The following is an 18792-nucleotide window of genomic DNA, read 5'->3' as shown; positions in this document are numbered from 1 at the left end:
GGGAGCGAGGGTCAGCTCTTCTTACAGCAGGCTCGTCTCCGCTCCCAGGAGAGGCTCAGCAGGCTGAATCACTGGGCTTCACGGCCTCGGAAAAGGCTCCGATGTCCTTTTTCAGCCGTCATGATTTGGTGCAGAGCTGGTCTGCGCAGGTTACTACACGCACTGAAGCAGGGCTGTGCGATTGGGCAGCAAGTCGATAAACCAGTAAAATTGAAGTGAAGTTCAATCTGAGAAGCAGAAGCCAACGGTTTCACCCCTCTCTGGAGCAGGGTAGCCATTCTAATCAGGAAGTGGCCAGTGAAATCCCATGTGGAACAGGTTTAACACGCTGCACATGTGGGCTGCTTTCAGTTCAGTTTGTGGTCTCCTGCCTTGCTGTAAACAGTGTCTGGGGATTACCAGACCAGAGGGCGAGCTGGCCACCTGGGCTGCCACTGGAGCACAGAGACTGGAGCCTCATCCGTTGTCCACAGATGAAGACAGTCCCCTGGAATCCCAACACAGCACCACCCCCCCTCCCCCAACCATACCCGAGTGAGCTAATGAAGTCGTTAACAGCCAAGCGTGAAGTGCCAGGAAGCACCGAGGCTGGGCAGGGCACCTCCAATCACACAGGAACATGCGAACAAGATTGGCCAGATAGCAGAAATTAACACCATCGACGAGGAATTCTCCCAGTGCTCATCTTTAATGCATTCACTCAACAAAAGAGCAGATTCTCCAAAGTCTGTTTGGAATTTCATTTAATTGTTCACAAACAGCATCAAAAATATGTACACCGGCCCGAGAAATGACACAGAAAAAATAGTTTCAAAGCAGGTAGGAGAAAATGCCTCAAAATAATGATTTCTTTTACATTTTGAAGGGCAGATCTCTCTGGTTTTTACATTCAGTTTTGTGGGAGGTCATATTTATTAAGTTCCAGTGACAGAAATGACCCAGTATGACAGGACCCTGGGCAAACTTACCTGCAGGACTTTCCTTTAAATTGTGTGCAGCATGCCTGAAATAAAATCTATCTGCTAGGCTGGCACTGAACTCTTAAAACAGTCTTACAGAAAACTGAGATAATGTGCTTAAGAGCTCCTTTATCTGCAGCTGTAAACATCAGGCCCATTACCTAATAATTACTGATTTTGCTGGAGCTCGCTGCATATGTCCACTTGAGAAATAAAAGTCTTGAACTGAGCTCGAACGGATCAAGGCTGCCCAGAGTCATGGCATCTGGAAACGGGAAAAGTGGGATCTGAAGGCTCCTCTCCCAACCTTAACGTCAGCTCCTGCTCCCTGTCTGAGGGGTGCCAGGAGCTGCCGGTCTGGGCCCCAGGCTGAAAGCCCTTGGCTAAAGGAAAGAGATCAAGAGAACCGTTGATGCTCGTCTCTCCTCTAGTATCCCCTAGAATTCTGTATCCCCCAGCGCTCTGTATCCAGTGCAGATTTAACAACCAGTCCAATCTCACTTGCCAGGGAGAAAAAACAAAAACCAACTCAGTGAACCGGCAGGCCGGTGCCGTTAACCCTAAGATGCAGGAGACAGCAGACGTGTTCCGAGTTGGGACCCTCTGTACACAAGGTGGAAATGTCACAAGGTAACGAAACTGGAATGGGGATGCCACTGTAGACCCCGAGCTCTCCGGCGGCTGCGGAGGACCTGGAGGAGCTTGGGCGCTCAGTACCGATAGTGGGGACTCCTCGATCGGGAGCGGGACCTCCTGAGAGCAAAGCAGAGGCAAGACAAGGGCTGAATTAGTATCCAGCTGGACAGCCAATAACTCGCGTGGGCTGTGAGTGCTCAGGTGAGATTTCTCTTTCCCACCTAATATCACCTCCGAGTATTTAATCATGTTTCACTTCACGATTATTTCAAGAATCTTTGCTCATTTTTATGCTCCTTTGCGCAACACAAACTCCGGACCAGATGAACAGAAGTGGAGCCTGCAGCTCCGCTATACACATGAACGTGTTGGACACGGTAAAACAGCCAAACTCATACAACAAACTCCTTGTTTAAGGTTTCAAATGACACCAATAAGTTGCTTTCCTTCCTTACTCTTACTGGAATAGAACATCTCAAAATGCAATTCCACTCTGTCTTCGTTTAGACCTCAAAAATGGAAAAATGTCTAAAGAAAGTTCTGTCTCAGTGTCTTGACTCCCTGCAAAGCTCCTGCTGACACCAGCTGTGCCACATCTTTAATTATCCATCTGAGACTGCAGACGCTTCCCATCTCTTTTTTTCTTGGGGGCGGGGGGGACGTTTACTGAGGCCATTTAAAAATATCTAGATCATGAAGACTGAAATGCACCACATACCTTCTGGATGAGCTGTGCTCACGACCTGGAAAAGACAGAAAAATACTGAATAATAATGTCCAAACGTCAGACGAGTGCTGCCCTGATTGGGCCGTGAAAAGAGATCGGGCCCTTGTGGGCAACAGGCCTCACGGCTCTGTCAGTGACCCTTGACCTGAAATCTGCTCCCGAGGCAAGTTCTCAGCTCAGGCCAGGGAGAAAATGTGCCAGAGAATCAGATGACCTTCAACCCACAGAACAGGTCTGACTGACCAGAACTAACTGGCCAGCAGCCTGAGCTCTCACCCCGACCCTCATCCCAGCGGAGAGGGATCGCAAGGGCGGCAGTGCGGAACAGCGGTCAAGACTCTGGGTGGGAGGGGCATTGTGGGTACTCACTGTGTTTGGGCGAGGGGGACCGGCTCTGTCTCCCATACTGCCTCTCCCACTCCTCGCGCTCCTTCTCTCGGCGCTCCCGCTCCCTGCCAGCCAACACAAGCGCCGCGTCAGTGACGGACAACAGCCTGACCGCCGCACAAGCTCCTCCCTTTACCCTCCTCCTGCCATCGGCCCACGCAGAGCGCCGCCTGCTGGCCGCACAGCCGCCAGGACAGAGCTGGAGCTCCAGCAGCTGTCCACCGCCTTCATGCTGGAGCGTCACAGGTGCTGTTCAATCGGCAGCTCGTTAAGGCCAGGCGGTCCCAGCTCTCATGCAATTTAGTCCAATTAAATCATTAAGATCGGGGATGGAATAAAAATCCGAGGGACCCCATGCGGCACAGACAAATCCAACTGAAGTCAACAGAAGATGCAAACCTGCTTTTGGGACTTAAGACTTTCTACACTTTTATTTCGGATGAGGAAGGACAACAAAATTTCTATAAATGAAAAAGTAAGTCAGGTGCTTAGTCTTTCCTGAGGAAAACTGAAAGGGAAAGCTCAGCTGCCTGCAGGGGGCGCTGCCTGCCGCGGGGGGCTTACTTCATCCGGATCTTGCGAGCCATGGCCCTCAGCTCGTCCTCGCGCTCCTGTGGGAAGAGGAGAAGAGTTTGTGAAACTGGACCAGGTGAGGTCACAGAGCACCTGGGGGACATTGGGCCACGCGGGAGGGCTCACCTGTCTCTCGTGCTCCTGCTGCTGGATCTTCACCTGAGCCGCCCTCTTATCAGCCTTAACTAAACGGGGAGACACAGGGGTCAGAGGTCACCAAACACCCACATCATCAAGAGGCTCCAGTCCCTTCCTTCTGTTGTCTGATGCTGTCAGGAGGGGGTGGTCGCCTTTTTTCTTTTCCGTGCAGAACATGTGGTGTTATTGAGGTGATCTAGTGCTTGTCTAAGGGACAAGTTAAAGGTTTATTCCCTGCTGAAAAGAGAAGAAAGGAAACACAACGTTTCGGCTGTGGAGCCTTCTTCGGGTGTAAGCACAACCGAAACGTTGCGTTTCCTTTCTTCTCTTTTCAGCAGGGAATAAACCTTTACTTGTTTCTTTACAGCCTACGCCTGCTGACGCAGCTCCCCACTTGAACTATACTTATACTTGAACTGTATAAGATTGGGCTGGCACACAATCAGGACAGATGGAGAAAAACAGCAACTCAGAGTGAGAACTAACCCCACCCTCTCTCTCTCTGACCAGGTGAGCCGGTTTGATTTTGCCTGTAGCGCGTGAGTGCGAGTCACCTCACTCAGGTGTGGTCGGACTGCCCCCCCCCCCCCACAGCCCTGCTCTTACACTGCTTGTTAAGCGCCTTCTGCATGCGGAGCTTCAGCCTCTCTTGGGGGGTCAGTTTGGGCTGCAAAAGAAAACCATACTGGTGAGTGCGAACGGGGCGAAGGGACAGCGGCTGCGGGCCGAGCAGGGCCGGCGTGGATCTGTACCCAGGAGCACAGCGGCGGAAGGCGAGACGTGTGAAAGGAGACACGGGTGGGTTCCCCGAAAGGATGACCTCAGCACCCCAGCTGATCAGCTCCCACGGCTTTCTGCAGCTCCCTGTCCCAGTGGCCGTTCTGCACGCGCCTGTGCCCCCGACTCCTGGACTCCCCGGGAGCAGGGGGTGCGTCCTCATGCGGCCAGGTGGGCCCACGGCCCTCTTTGCAAGCCTGCCCAGGCGGGACGGGCGACCAGCGCCGCGCATGGACTCCAGCAGGGAAACCCCACACCGTGGAGCAGCGGGGAGGGACAGGGCGCGGAGTCGAGGATCGAGCCCGTCGGCGATCCCCGCAGCTTGGCTCTGGTCCGCGGTTTTTCGTTTCTGGTTTGCGGAACCAGATCGCTTCTTTTGTGTTTGGTTCAGCTCCCCCCCTCCCTTCGGCGTTTCCTCTCGCCACGTCCGAATGCGTCGCAGCGAACACGACGCGGAAGTGAGCAGCTGGAGCCCGCGCCGCCACGCTTTCGCCCCGAGGTGCGCAGAAGTGCAGGGCGGAGGAGGAGAGAAAGGTCTCTCGGGTTTGGGCAAGAGATGATTCAAAGACGGGTCCTGGTTGGGGGCGGAAATGGGCGGGCAGTGGCCCATCCTCAGTCTCGCTCACGAAACTGCAGCGTTTCTGCATCGCCCTCTGGGTCACTGCAGGGCAGTGGCACGTGAACTCGAGGACACGACAGAGTGCCATGTCTGTGCTATGTTCCTCTTTTGAAACACACGTTTTGCTGCACAACTCCGTTTAGAAACGCTTCCATACAAATCAGGGCCATCAGCCACTCTGGGAAGAAGCTGGAAAGTGAACTGTCAGAGGGCATTCTCCACTGAAATGTCACTGTATTTAACGGCTCGAAACAGATTCTGATTAACCCCAAGTGCCCAAAGAGGTGTGTGGGACAAAACCAAGCTGTAAAAGGATATAAAAGCACAAAACTAGGAAGACATGTTCAAACATTTGTGACCGTCTACATACAGGTGTTACTAAACATCCCAAAACCCTTCTGTGACTCTAGGACGCTGGTCAGCTTAGACTCCAAGAAGCTCATCAAGTCAGGAATGGAAAAAGAACAATTAACCAGTTAATGTTAATTAATGCCCATGTACAAGACTGTGCTTATTTTCACCAGGGACACAGGCTCCGATTTTCCTAGATCTGCAGACCGGACAGTACATTACGGAACAGAAAAAAATCCAAAGGGCATGACAGATCATCCGTAGGCTGTCACTGTAGTGAGACAACATGTGTTTCAGATGTGCAGAGACATAGAAAAACAAGGTCAAATTCTTACTGACTTTGGCAGCTCCAGTCTCTTTACCACCAGGATTGTCAGCCCTAGAGAGAAAGACCAAGAACTGTATGAACTTTCTATATTCTCTACTCACAATGGGTTTGAGCACAAGAACAATTATAAACAAGTGGAGGAAATTTGGTCTAACCCGTTCAGAAATAGGTAGCCGATTGATTCTGGGATCTCATTCAGGTGTTTTTTTTTTAAATAAGCAAAGTTATCAGCTTCAACTGCAAGGTTAGGGCGCTTGTTCCACACCCCCACAGCTCTTTCAGTACAGATGTGCCTCTTTTTCTTAAGTTTTAAGTGCACTTCCACAGTTTCTGCACTGAAACTGCAGTGGTACGACTACACTAAAACCCAGCCCAGAAAGAAAATGAGCTTCACTCTGCTGCCCAAAATATTAGGAACCCCCCCAGTCAAACAAACAGACTCTCTCCATGGCTAATGAAGGCATAACTGAGGGGCAGAGCACAGATGTCCATCGTTTCCCTTGGCCAAAACAACCCTTTATCTTAATGCTGCTGAAAACCTGCCGAACTGGTGGAACCTGCAGTGTACACCAGCTCAACATCGCACCAGCTCAACACCGCACTGCTGTGCTGTAGATGCTTCCTGCTAGAAGAAAAGGGTGGGGCTCAGGCCAGCCCCCGGTGAAACACACGCCCCCTTGCCCTCTTCCAGTTCAGGCTGTCCCTTGTGCTCACGGAGGCCCCGCACAGTCCACCCTGTGGGTTCCTAATATTTTGGCCGCCGAGTGTATTCCTGCTTATTACCAGACTGGAGCTACTTCCTCCTCACTTGTTTAATACACCGACACATCGTTGAAAACCCCCCCCCCACACACACACACACACACACACACACACAGACGACTGCCCGACTCTCAGTCCTCAGGTGGAGAGGCCGAAGCCGAGGGACGGTGTGCTCACTTTCTCAGCTTGTCCCCGAGGCCGGCTGCGGTGGGGGGGGCGTGGCGCGGGGAGGGCGAGCGGCTGGGCGAGGGGGACTCGGCGGGGCTGGCGCTGCTGCTCGCCCGCCGGGCACCCCCTCCGCGGCTGCCCCTCCTGTACCGATTGGCCGAGCGGGACCGGGACCTGGAGCGCGAGCGCGACCTGCGGGAGAGAGATCGGAAGGGTCGGTGGAAATAAAGCAGTTCCCTCAGTTCCGAGTGAAAAGCATTTCCAAGTGCTCAGTGAACTGAGATTTTTAAGACAGCAGCTACTCTGTAAATTGGATCTGTTGCTTAGACTTCGACATTGCACAAAAAATACCCCGATTTGGGGTACGCCGCTGCAGAGGAGCTGAGCTCGGTGATCATGGGTTCAAGCCCAGGTCACGTCACCAGCTGACTGCCATGGCGATTCTAAAAGGGCAGGGAGTGGTCGGTCCTTCAGTGCTGCACTGCAACCAGGCGGGTTCAACACACGTCACTGACATCCTAACTCTCGGGACGGGGAAAAAAAACACAGCTTCTTAGTTCCAGGGACGGGCGGAGCCTGGCTCCAAGTAGACAGGAGAAGTAAAAGCAGTCAGAGTTCCTCTGACCGTGAACCAAGCTGGCAACTCAAGCGCCCCCTGCTAAATAAAGCTTCGATCTCAATAAAGGCTTCATCTTGAAGAAACAAAACAAAATCGGGGGAATATTGTACCTTCACGGGAACGAGCAGTTACAGCTGTATCCCAGAGCAGAGTACCAGGCTGCTATTTTCGCAGAACCATGCTATTCTGAAAGCTATAGTGCAGTGAGCTTATCTTATCTGTAAGACACTCGAAAGAATTGAGCCGGCACTGCTTCTCTTTCAACAGAATCAAAACGTTACTGCAAACACGTGCTCACAAAGGAAGTACTGCACTTCCTGTCAGAGATAGAGAGAGAGACAGAGAGAGACAGAGCGTACAGGCGAATTAGGAAAATCACAAAAGAGGACAGGTTACATTTCCAGATAAAATGGAGGATAACAGGGGTAGGTTCTGCTTGCATCAAATGGGACTGGAAAAATAAAATACCCACAAGCTTTGCCTGTGAAAACGAACATCTCATCTGAGAAAGAAACACATTTCTGCATGCCTGTCAAACCAAATCCTACACTCAATCATTGAAAGACCCTGTTGAACTCATCAAGACGGCCCCATAGCAGTCTTAACAAGAATCAGGACCCCGACCAAGATTAAGACATGATTAAGTCAAACACAATTATGTGTTTCCCCACTTTGCTAGAAATAAGCCAAAGGCAGCTCTCTCAGTAACAGCTCAGCCAATGAGGAACAGGCCGCTCATCTGGCCAGACTCACCTGGTGCGCCGGCGGGCAGTGTAGCGGCGCCCCCTGTCTGCGGAGTGCGAGTGAGTCCGGGGGTGGCGCCGGTACCCTCCTGCTCCTCCCCGGGAGCGTGACCGGGACCTGGACCTGGACCGGGACCGGGACCGCGAGCGCGAGTACCGCCCGGCCCGCCGGCGACCCCTCCGCGACCTGGAGCTGGAGCGAGATGAGGAGCGGGACGACCGCGAGGAGGAGGAGGAGGAGGAAGACGAGGAGGAGGAGGAGGAGGAGGAGGAGGAGCTGGTGGAGGACGAGCGCCGTCTGCAGGAAAAACACACACAGCACGCCTGTGAGCCATGGCTGCTCTCACCCATGCCCCCAGGAACACAGAGACAGGGCAGAGTACAATCGCCCTGTCAGAACTGTGGCCAACAGGTCACCATGGTCACCCCTGCAAGAGGCTGGGGTCGCGCATGCCAGCACAGAGCGGTGGCCAAGGTTTCAGCCTCTCCGTCCAGCACGAGGCCTCCCCCCACATCGCCAAGGAGAGAACCCCAGCTAATTAAATCACTCTAACCCCTCCCTTCCCCACCGCCTCTTTGCAAACAGCTGGACACACTGGTGACCAAAATCACACCCAGCAGCCTCCCATGAGGCCACCAGTGCAGCCGTTGCACAAAAGAGACACTGTAGCGTGACATACATCTGTTTAACTTTTCACGTTTTTTTTTAAATCAGAAATAGAGATCCCATTGCATGCATTAACACTTACTAAGGAAGTGAGCTTTTGTCCTATCGCCTGCTTCACTATTTCAAATTCCAACCCCTTTCACAAGTCTAAGTGAAAACCCTTAGCACAGCTGCGCACTCGTGCCTGCAGGTGCTCGGAGGTTCTCAGCATTTCAACAGTCTGCACTGCACAGACCGGAAAAGACCTGCGACAGTTCACTCTGACTGACAGTGTCCTGCTTTGAAAATCTCCTACAGCACACACGTGCTCACTCCTCCTTCTGTTGCACTGCACTGCACTGCACACACACACACACAGGAACTCGACTCACTCAACCGCACACACGTGACACAGCCCGTTCGCACACTCAGGCTGTCTGGATCACACGTGGAAAGCCGTTGCGAAATAACAACAGGAAGGAAATCACTGGGCCCGCTTCACGATTTTAAACGTCTGCCAAGCCTGCAGAGCCCCGAGTTCAGAAAACTCCCAGTGACTCAAAGAGTCACGTCTAAAAGCAGGGGCTGATTTTCAGGCAAGAGCAAGGAAGACCCGATCCAGAAACCGGACGCTTCCTAGACTGCTGCCTCCCACCATCTCAGAGCACAGCCCTGAGTAGAGCAAGGGGCCAGCCGTGTTCAAACGTTTCAGCGCTGGGGCAGTGTGGTGGTTAGTACTACTTCCTCACAGGGCCGGGGGGCTGGGCTTGATTCCAGCTTGACAGAGTACCTGTCCGTTTGGCATTTGCCCCCACCTTCCATCCGGGTCATGTCTGCATTCAGCTTCCCCTTTGCAGAGGGAGGGTTAATTCCTGGGGGTTTAGACCCAGTAGAACCACTGCTGGCAATGGGACGTGAGAGAAACAGGACCAAACGGTCTCCTCTCACTTGTGGCCTTTCTGAGCTCTGACTTCTTCGGAAGGTTAAAACCCGATTCCTGATTCCAGTGTACAGTAAAAGCACACTTTCATAGTTTTGTCTGTAAAAGCGCCCTAATCCTATCTTTGTCTGACCCGCTCGCAGTGGGAAGCGAGGCTGCGAGCGGACGTGGGCCTGGAGGAAGTCCGAGCCTGGACTGGGCCAGGCTGAAGCGGACTGCAGTGGGAAGGAGCCAGGCGGCCACAGGAAGTGCTGCTGGGTCCACGACACCCGTCAGCCCCCACGCCCCCACGGAGCGCCGGCGCGGAAACGCTTGAAGGCGGCTGGAGCCCGAGGCGAGCCGGCTGCCAGCTGCCGCTGCGAGGAAGCAGGCAGGCACCCAGGGCCGTCAGCGTCAGAAGCAGGAGTCCAGGTGCCCCAGTGACCCCGATGACCTCGCCCCCCCCTCGGCCTCCCCTGCTCTCTGGGAGCGTGCCGGGGTGCCAGTCCACCAGCGACGGCTCTAGCCCTGACCTACGTGCTCAGCTAAACGGGAAAACGGAAGGAGTGAAAAAAAACGGGAAAGCTACCGACCGGGAAGAGCTGCTATGACCTGATGTAGCGGGAGGGGCGGGGGGGGCGGCGTGGTGCTTGGAGGCTGCAGGCGCGCGGCCGGGCGCGCTGGCGGGGCCTGTGCCCTCCTCGTCGCTGCCCCCGAAGCTGGTGATGAAGGTGATCTTCTCCTGCCCGGGGCTTTGGGAGCGGGAGCGGGACCGCGACTCCGAGCTCGACTCCATCTGGGACCTGCGGGCGGAGAGCGGGGTCAGGGGTCAGAGGTCAGAGGGTCAGAGCCTCCACACCTCCCACCGCGCGGGCAGAGAACACCCACCACACAAGCGCCTCTGTGTTCTCTACTCGTCTACAGCAGTTCATGCTCCTTCACCCCCTGTCCACCAGTGCACAACCCCCCCACCCTCACCCAGAACCCGGGCCTGGCTCACCGTTTGTAGGGGTCGTAGGTGGGGCTGTCTCTCCTGGCATAGCTGAAATCGAAAAAGGAAAAACCCGATTTAGACACCACATGAGTAAAGAGGAAAAAACCGGCATGGCTGCCTGTTAGCTGAGCTGTACCCCTAATGCAGCTCTTTTTACCTGGCGGCACTGCTGGCCGCCCTCTCGTTAGTTATGCAGGTTAGTTTCTAACCTGCATTAAGTGAAACTCCACAGTTTGCACGTTTAGATGTTCTTACACAGGTAACCTGGTCAAAGCTAAACGCATCCTTCTTTCCTTCAGGCACCTGCGATTCCTGTCGAGTCAGCGTCCGAGCTCTTCGCCCTACGTCGACAGAGGAGCGTGGTTCTTAGGACCCGAGAATTCTGCCCGACCACACAGCGCACAGAAAGACAGACTGATCTGCGACACTGGAATGGAAAGGTTGCAGAGGGAGGGAGGAGAGCACCAGAGTGCACCCGTCTCCTCCATGGCGCCCAAGCAGCAAAGGAAGACATGGGAACTATCCCGGACATGAGCTGGCATCAACACCACGAGGAGAATTATTAAATGCCTCGTGAAATGAAAGATTCAGGGCCGCAGGTTCAGAAAGTAATCTTCTCAGGTGAAATAACTCCATGAAAGACACTGCTGCAGTCATCTGTCAGAGAAAAGGCATGGGTTCTTCCCCCATCCATCAGCAGGGGTTCACAACCAACAGACCCAGCAGTGATCATCTGGACAAACGACACATAAACCAGACTCCCCCGAGCACCCGAAGGAACACAATCAATAGTCCCCCACAAAGCAAGACTTGAATGTCGGATTAACACCATCTTGTAATTCTGCGTTCAGCATCAGCAATCAAATATTTATTCATCTGTAGTTCAGGTGGGGAGCTGCGTCAGCATGCGCAGGCTGCAAAGGAACAAGTAAGAGGTTTATTCCATGGTGAAAAGAGAAGAAAGAAAACACAACGTTTCGGCCGTGGAGCCTTCTTCAGATGCGAGGCATGCTTGCTTTCTTCTCTTTTCAGCATGGAATAAACCTATTACTTGTTCCTTTATTCATCTGTGTCTTTAGTATATGCACTAATATGCAGAACTCCCAGTCAAAATTTTATCAGCAAGGCAGAGACTACCGCCAACTTCCAAGCCCAGAACAATCCCCGGACCCCAGCCCTATTACAAACCGCAGGGACGGGTCTTCACAGCCACCTGCAGGGGACGCCGCCCTGCTGCAAGAACAGGACAAGACCGACCCGCGGCTCGTCCAGGACCCGGCCACATCCTGCTTTCTACTCCCTGGGGTTGGCATGCTACAGGATACAGACTCCCGATTTCTGGGTGTGAGAGCTTGGTGCCGGGGTGTAGCTACCTGGGTGGGCTGATCTGCCTGCCCTTCAGCCTCTTCTCTCTGAACTCCCTCCGCTGCCTCCGGGAGCGCCGGCCCTGCCAGGACGAGACGCATCGTCAGCTGGGAGCTACGCACGCGCACCCGCCTCCTCGTGATCGCACAGCGAGGGAAAGAGCGCTCTGGGGCCACTCTGCACCCCAACTGCAAGAGCACCAGGCGGGTGAAGGCGCAGGAGTAGGCAACACAGAATACAGAAAACCGTCAACGTCTCTCTCCGGCAACAGAACGCTCTTATCCGGTCGCTGTGTGGATACCAACGGGTGTCCCTGCCTGCTGGATCACGTGGCAGCCCGCGGCAAGCGGTCATCCTGTCATCTTCCAGGAGATTAGTTTGCATGACATCCTTCAAGTCTGCAATCTCTGAGGCTTTTCAGGAGAGTGTGAGTGTGCTGGGGAGCCCCGTGTCAGGGGGTGGCCCCTGAATCCCGGAAGTGGATTGCTCCTACCGAGTACATGGCCTTCTCTTCCTCCAGAGCTTTGGCATGTTTGATGGCTTCTGCCTCTTCCTTGTCCTTCCTCAGCATCCTGGGGAGAAAAGGCAAAAGGAATGTCTCACACATGGGACTCTAGACGCTTCAGAGGTGCCGGGATAATGGGAGGCAGAAGGTCTAGAACACAAAAGCTTTACTCAATTCAATTCAAAATACCTAGGCCACTAACAGCTGTGACAACACCCCACCAGCAGATGGCAGCACAGGGAACACTGACCTGACAAAGTCTCCCTCTGCCATGCCATAGGGCGTGGCCAGCTTGTTCAGCTCCAGCACCTGCTCCTGATTCAGCTCGTCCACGTCCACCTCCACATCTGGAACAAGAACACACCCGTGAACACCTGCACCTCCCAAGTCCTGCAGCCACGCCCTTAACCTCCTGTCCTTGCTCCAGGACTGGAGCAGCCACGGGCAGAGACACTGTATCAAGGAAATACTGCAAATACCGCAGGGGTTGCCAATGAGGTGGAACAGGGCTGGAAGTCAAGCAGATTCTCCAGATCTCTCTACAACTCTCGAGATCTGTAGAGAATGTTAACTGAGGCAATTCAATCTTAGAAGCCCAAAGGTCTACCTGAGGACTCTCTGGGATCTGAAGTAGGGAACCCCAATTTAAAGGATTCAAACAGATCTTGACCAAAGCCAAAAGAAGACACTGAAGAAACGAAGACTCCGAACTGAACCGAGCAGCTGCTGGCTAAGAAACACGGATCTGAGCTCAACCGATCACTCTCCTCCAGCTCAGCCCCTCAGAACAACCAGCGGGAAAAGCAAGTCAGCGACTCGACTCGGGAACCACACGCAAGTCACCCGACCAGCCGGATTCACACACCGATGTCAGGGATGACCCCATCCTCGTCGGTGTCGCTGTTCTCGGAGTCCTCGTCCTCTCCCCGGTCAGACAGGCCCTCGCCCTCCGTCACAGTGCTGTCCTCATACGTGTAGCCGATAGTGGCCTTCTTCTCAGCCAGCCTGGGGGGGGGGGAGGTGTTCATTCAAAGTAAACTAAATAAGGTAAACTTGGCAATACCTCACAGCTTTGTACCTTTAAAAACACGTACTATTAAATATTCAGAGTACAAAATACACCACAGACAAATTAATATTCATCGGTCCAAATCAGGCAACCAAATAAAAGCTTTATGTCAAAACTTTGTACCAAGAATTCATACAGTTGAATCTAAAGTAGTCTCATAAAAATTTGTTTTTATAAAACCCCGAGCCCTTGCAGACCTGAGCAGGAACGTGCATATGAAGAGTGCAAGACAGCAAGAGTGCGCACTGGGACATGGGCTAGTCAGCAGGTAACTGATCCAGGGATCAACTGAAACCGTGTCTTGAGAGAAGCCAGGGTACAGGCTTCAATGGTACAGCTGGGAACCCCCTGCTCTTGGCTTCAGTGGCCCAGAGAGAAAGACCCTGGTTTCCTCAGCATGACTGGGGTGGCTTTGAGCCTCGCTGCAGCGCCCGAAAGCTGAGCTGGAGGCAGACACTGAAGATGCAGCGGTCGTCTCCAGCAACCCCCTCCCCAGCTGGAAAGATCTGTCAGCAGCACAGCACCCAGGGCCCCCCGGGCAGCGCCACTCACTTCTTCTTCTCCTCCTCGTTGGGCTTCTGCAGGCCCCCGTACAGCTCGTCCACGTAGATCTGGTACAGGCACTGCTCCTCCGAGACTGCGGGAAAAGACCAGGCCAAGCAGGAGACTCAGTCACCGGTACAGGGTGTAGAATAATTCTGGCCGCGGCCAGGACTGGACAGTGGAAACCACCAGCCTCTGCCTGCTGTGCGTCACTAAGCCTTACCCTTAACGTTTCATACTGATACGACTGAAGCCACAGTTAACCAGCTTTCCTTCTTGTGTTGCACACAAAAGGTCGTTCCTTTCCCCCTAACGAACTCTCATAAAGCATCTTATCTCAGTGTTCTGGGGCCGCATCTGGGTCAGAGGCAGTGTTTGTTACAACCTGGGACACATCTATTGCTCCATAAACCCTTTACCAGCCTTGATAAATAGCCATGTGATCTCAGCACCACCCTCACCATGATCCTGAGAAGGTTTCCTACAGTGGACACATGGATAGCTGCTACTATGGAACAGAACACAGAAACAGCTGGGCTGCCTTCTTTGGCAAAGGAACATAAGATATATTTCTTCACTCACTGTTGGCAAAGTCGTTCTGCACCAGTCCCCTGTATCGCTCATAGTTGCACTTCCTCTCGTCTGACTCCTGCTCCGGTGTTCTGGAAAAGCACAGGGCACAGTCAGAGCCTGGAGGATAGGGAACAGGCCCTCACTGTCCTACAAGGACCATAAGGAAAAACAAAAGGCCTCAGGGCGCCCCCTGGTGGCCGTGCCAGTACTTACACTGTGCTGAGGAGCGGAGGGGTGTAGGTGGGAATGTAGTCCAGGTGGGCTCGCACGTCAAACCTGTCAATCATGTTGTTGGCATCCCCTTGCCAAGGCATCCTGCCAGGAAGAAAGAAGCAATTATTATCTTACCACTACAAATGTGCCCATTTTTCTGTATCATGGACCACAGATATCTGTTAATTGTTCAGAAAGTGAGGATACACACATTAAGTGAAAATGTACAAATTTGGTTCAGTTATGGATATGTGGAGACGAACCATGTGTTAGAGGCTTAGTTTCTGCTGTGGTCTGTGCCGTCCCTGTGATCTTAAACAAAGTCTGTGTGGTACAGTGCTGTCTCTGTGACCCTGCCCAGTGTCTGCACGGTAGTGCTCTACCTCTGACCCTGCCCAGTGTCTGTACGGTACAGTGCTCTCCCTCTGACCCTGTCCAGTGTCTGCACGGTAAAGTGCTCTCCCTCTGACCCTGCACAGTGTCTGTATGGTACAGTGCTCTCCCTCTGACCCTGCACAGTGTCTGTATGGTACAGTGCTCTCCCTCTGACCCTGCACAGTGTCTGTATGGTACAGTGCTCTCCCTCTGACCCTGCACAGTGTCTGTATGGTACAGTGCTCTCCCTCTGACCCTGCACAGTGTCTGTATGGTACAGTGCTTTCCCTGTGATCCTGTAGTGTTAGTGTGGCTGCAGGGAAACTATTGTGGCCTAAGGCAAACAGGAGCAGAGAAGTACTCACATGTTCACTGGACTCTCGGCAGCCAGAGCCACGGCAGAGTCCAAGTGGATCTTGTACGCTCTCCCATGGACCTGCAGGAACTGGGCCGGGTCCTTTTTCTGAAATCACAAGACTCCGGTAACTCTCACAGTAGAGTATAACACTGCCAAACAACTCCGCAAGGGACAGGTGGAAACTAGGGGCTTAAGGGAAAAAAAGTTCCTGCTTTTGAATGTTCCTGAAATCCATTTTTTTTTTACACAGTAATGTTCCCGTTAATAATAATAATAATAATAATTGCTCACACTTATATAGCGCTTTTTCTGGACACTCCACTCAAAGCGCTTTACAGGTAATGGGGATCCCCTCCACCACCACCAAGTTAAGTGTACAACAGTACTACCTGCCGGGCATTACTGCACCCCCGCCAGTGCCTTCAGACGAGTCAGATTACATCACTTCCAATGTGGTTAATTAATCATTTATCATCAGTCTATCCCTGTTCTGCATAAACTACCTGACATGTTGGTTAATCAAACATTTGTCTGGTTGTTTTCTGAATGAAAGCCCCTGAGAAGACCAGGTGGAAAACACCAGCGCCTCGGGCACGGGCAGGGCGAGCGCCAGCCGCGCGGCGCCCGTCCGCACGCCCTTCTGCCTCGGCGCGCGGCAGCCGCGACCGGGCAGGGGCAGCTGGCCGCCCACACGGCGGCTCCTGGGGGCCGCGCGCCGAGGCCCCGCTCCTCGGGCACGCCGACGGCTCGCTCACGATTTTCTCGTAGTACTCGCGCCGCCGCTCCGCCCGCCGCTTGTAATCCACCATCATGCCGCGCAGCTTGCGCTCATGCTTGCGGGCTTCGTGCCACATCCTGGCGCCGGGGCGGCCAAGCCCTGCTGCCGTGGAGACGGGAGGAGCAGGAGAGGCAGTCCGAGGGCAGCAGGAATCCCACAACACACCTACACAGGGAGAAAGGATGCTGGGGGTGAAAAGGAGGCACAGTCTGCTGAGGGCCAAGGTGTTCTGGGCTCTGCCCCTGGGGCCACTGTTCACTGCAATACAGCTGGCCGGAAGCAGGGGGTATTCATCTGCCCTCGGCCCAGGAGCCACAGGGCCTTGTCCAGGTCCTGAAATCAACCTCCTGTTCTCACAAATGTAGGCTTCCGGCAATAAGAGTTTACCGGTTCCTAAAAGGTTGTAGCAGGACGGAGCTGGCGGCTGCCCATGTGACCGCTATCACTTTTTAATGGCTGCTTGCTCTTCACCGCTCTCCAGCCGCCCTAAACCATGTCGCTCGCTCAGCCTTGCTCACGGCTTCTCGGGGGCTGAGCGGTTTCCCCTGGGGAATACAGCTGCCCACAATGGCGGCCGCTCCCGGAGGAATGTGTCCGCGACACTCCTCATACTGCTCGCCTCTCTCCCTTCTCATGGGGATTCCCGTCTAATCCCTGGCAAAACACACGAACGAAGCAGCGACACATCCAACACAGCCCCCGCGCAAGGGACTCTCCTAATCGCTCCTGTCCCTCCCTGATATGCAATCTCATCTACTGCTTTTGCTTAAAAATGGCATGATTAGAAACGCCTTCTTCGAATTCTTGCCCTAATAACATTTACTCACTTCGAACAGAAGTAATTTAAGGAATGCGGCGATAAATATTACAATTCCCCAACTGTTTATCTGTTTTTGTGGAATAAATAACAGCTGCGACCCCGGATCCCAATGGCGCCTGCACACGTACGAAATGTAGTCTTCTTCCTCCAACGTCTATGTTCCTTGAAAGGATTTTGGTTATGCTTGTCTGTAAGATATTTCGGGTCTTTCGATTTTTACCACCGGATATTCTTTGGTGTAAGATTTACAGAGTGCAATTAAATATATAAACACGTCGAACAGCCGTAACTGCACCCGAACTCCGATCGGGAGGCCATCACAACACACAGTCCTCCGGTATCCCGGCAACCACTTCCGAGGTCAAAGAGCAATGAGAGCGGAAGTGGAGGAAAGGGTGAACGGGAGTTGTGGTTTTAATATTTTTGGTGTATTTGAACAGAATTGCGGAGCTCGTTAATATTTTACCCTGCCTCCAAATGACACCAAACTGTACTATTTCGGATATTATTGTGCACGCTAAGGAGAACATGACGTTATGCATCACATACCTGCGGCCACACGGATAGTAAATCACGGAATCACGCTCACCCGCAGCCACGTGTCAGGCTGTTTCGTTGCGAAGCTGGACGCGGAAGCGAGCTCGTACAACCCGAGCTCCAGCAGGCGGCGGTGCAGGCTCTCGAACGAAAATGTATTGGAAAAATCTGTGTAAACAATCCGTTATGATATATTATTTCTCTTTCCCCTTTTGTCTTCTTTAATACTATTTAACCCGAAGCTTCAGTCAGATGTAATTCTGTATTCTCCAGCACTGCGTGTTAGCAGCAGGAAACAGTACTGAACTCCGGAACAACACGACAAAGTCGGATTATGGGACACGAAGTTTATTCCATGCTGAAAAGAGGAGACAAGAAACACAACGTTTCGGCTGTGGAGGTGTGAGAAAGAGGATGGACTTTCCCTAAACGTTGTTTCTTTTCTTCCCTTTTCAACATGGAATAAACCTTTACTTGTTCCCTTGCAGCCAACACATGCTGACGCAGCTCCCTACTTGAACTACTCACGGGACAAGACACGACAGTCTCCTGGGATACGCCTTCGGTTTTTGTGTCTCTTTATTTTCTTAGCGGTATTTTCTCTTTCGCCGTGGCAGAATTGACGGGCGTGTTCTAAGCTACGTTTCCAGCCCTCGGTCTGTGGGCCCGGGGGAAGTTTTAACACAAGCAGGTACACCTTGTGATACAGACTCCCACCCCTGGCTTTGCAGGAGCGCAGCGTCAGCTGGTGCCCGTCCCACCTGAGCACCAGCTCTAACCGATGACTTAACCGATCTGCTTCGTTGTTTAGATTTTTAACTTACTTCTTCGGTCAGTCCTGAGGGCCAAATACACCAAACTTCAAGTGTACTTTTCCCAGCAGCTTCAGGATACCGGCCTGTACGAAGGTTGGAACGACAGCGTATCAGACGGTTCGCCTTCTGCAGAGTCCAACTGGTCACATTCCTGGCAGCACACCGGAATCAGGGCTGTTCTGAAATTCACGCTCACTCTTGAGCAATCCCAGCAGTAGGACCTTCAAATGTCCCCAGTGTGGGCAGGGCCTTGGGTCAACAGCCCATGTGAAGTGCGGCCCCTCCTGTGGCACAGCACCCCCATTTGCAATACAGGGGTGCTGGTCTGGAATTTGAAGCAAGTGAGGAGAGAGTACCAGCACACTTCAGGCACTGCTGTACCCCCGCCTGCTCTGCGTGGATTTAATAATAACAAATTCTTTACACTTCTATAGCCTCCAGTCAAAGCACTTTACAGGTCATGGGGACTCCTCTTTATCAGTGTGCAGCCCCACC

General features: G+C 53.1%; 1 protein-coding gene across 11 annotated transcripts; it reads right to left on the bottom strand.

Moving 5' to 3' along the window:
* Positions 1 to 726: 726 nt before the first annotated feature.
* On the bottom strand, positions 727 to 18451 carry clasrp (CLK4-associating serine/arginine rich protein). Of its 11 annotated transcripts, none has more exons than XM_088627563.1 (22): positions 18307 to 18451; positions 17495 to 17650; positions 16103 to 16290; positions 15355 to 15452; positions 14615 to 14716; positions 14411 to 14490; positions 13838 to 13922; positions 13082 to 13221; positions 12467 to 12563; positions 12205 to 12283; positions 11720 to 11793; positions 10353 to 10394; positions 9946 to 10155; positions 7798 to 8085; positions 6435 to 6617; positions 5507 to 5546; positions 4027 to 4087; positions 3409 to 3467; positions 3274 to 3320; positions 2692 to 2774; positions 2314 to 2338; positions 727 to 1712 (listed from the first exon to the last, which is right to left on the bottom strand). In XM_088627563.1, exons 3-22 carry the CDS (start codon positions 16199 to 16201, stop codon positions 1670 to 1672), a joined length of 1935 nt encoding a protein of 644 aa, XP_088483689.1. In that variant the 5' UTR covers positions 16202 to 16290; positions 17495 to 17650; positions 18307 to 18451; the 3' UTR covers positions 727 to 1669. The 11 variants fall into 11 exon arrangements, 8 of the variants coding, with proteins under 8 accessions (XP_088483689.1, XP_088483690.1, XP_088483691.1 ...); XM_088627564.1 differs by having other exon boundaries at positions 17535 to 17650; XM_088627565.1 differs by lacking the exon at positions 18307 to 18451 and adding an exon at positions 18011 to 18131.
* Positions 18452 to 18792: the final 341 nt, after the last annotated feature.

The sequence above is a fragment of the Lepisosteus platostomus genome, chromosome 4, assembly GCF_059453375.1.
Source record: "Lepisosteus platostomus isolate fLepPlt1 chromosome 4, fLepPlt1.hap1, whole genome shotgun sequence".
In the NCBI taxonomy this organism is placed as follows: Eukaryota; Metazoa; Chordata; class Actinopteri; order Semionotiformes; family Lepisosteidae; genus Lepisosteus; species Lepisosteus platostomus.
Note: the sequence above shows the minus strand (reverse complement) of the source record. Positions and strands in the feature narration are given on the sequence as shown.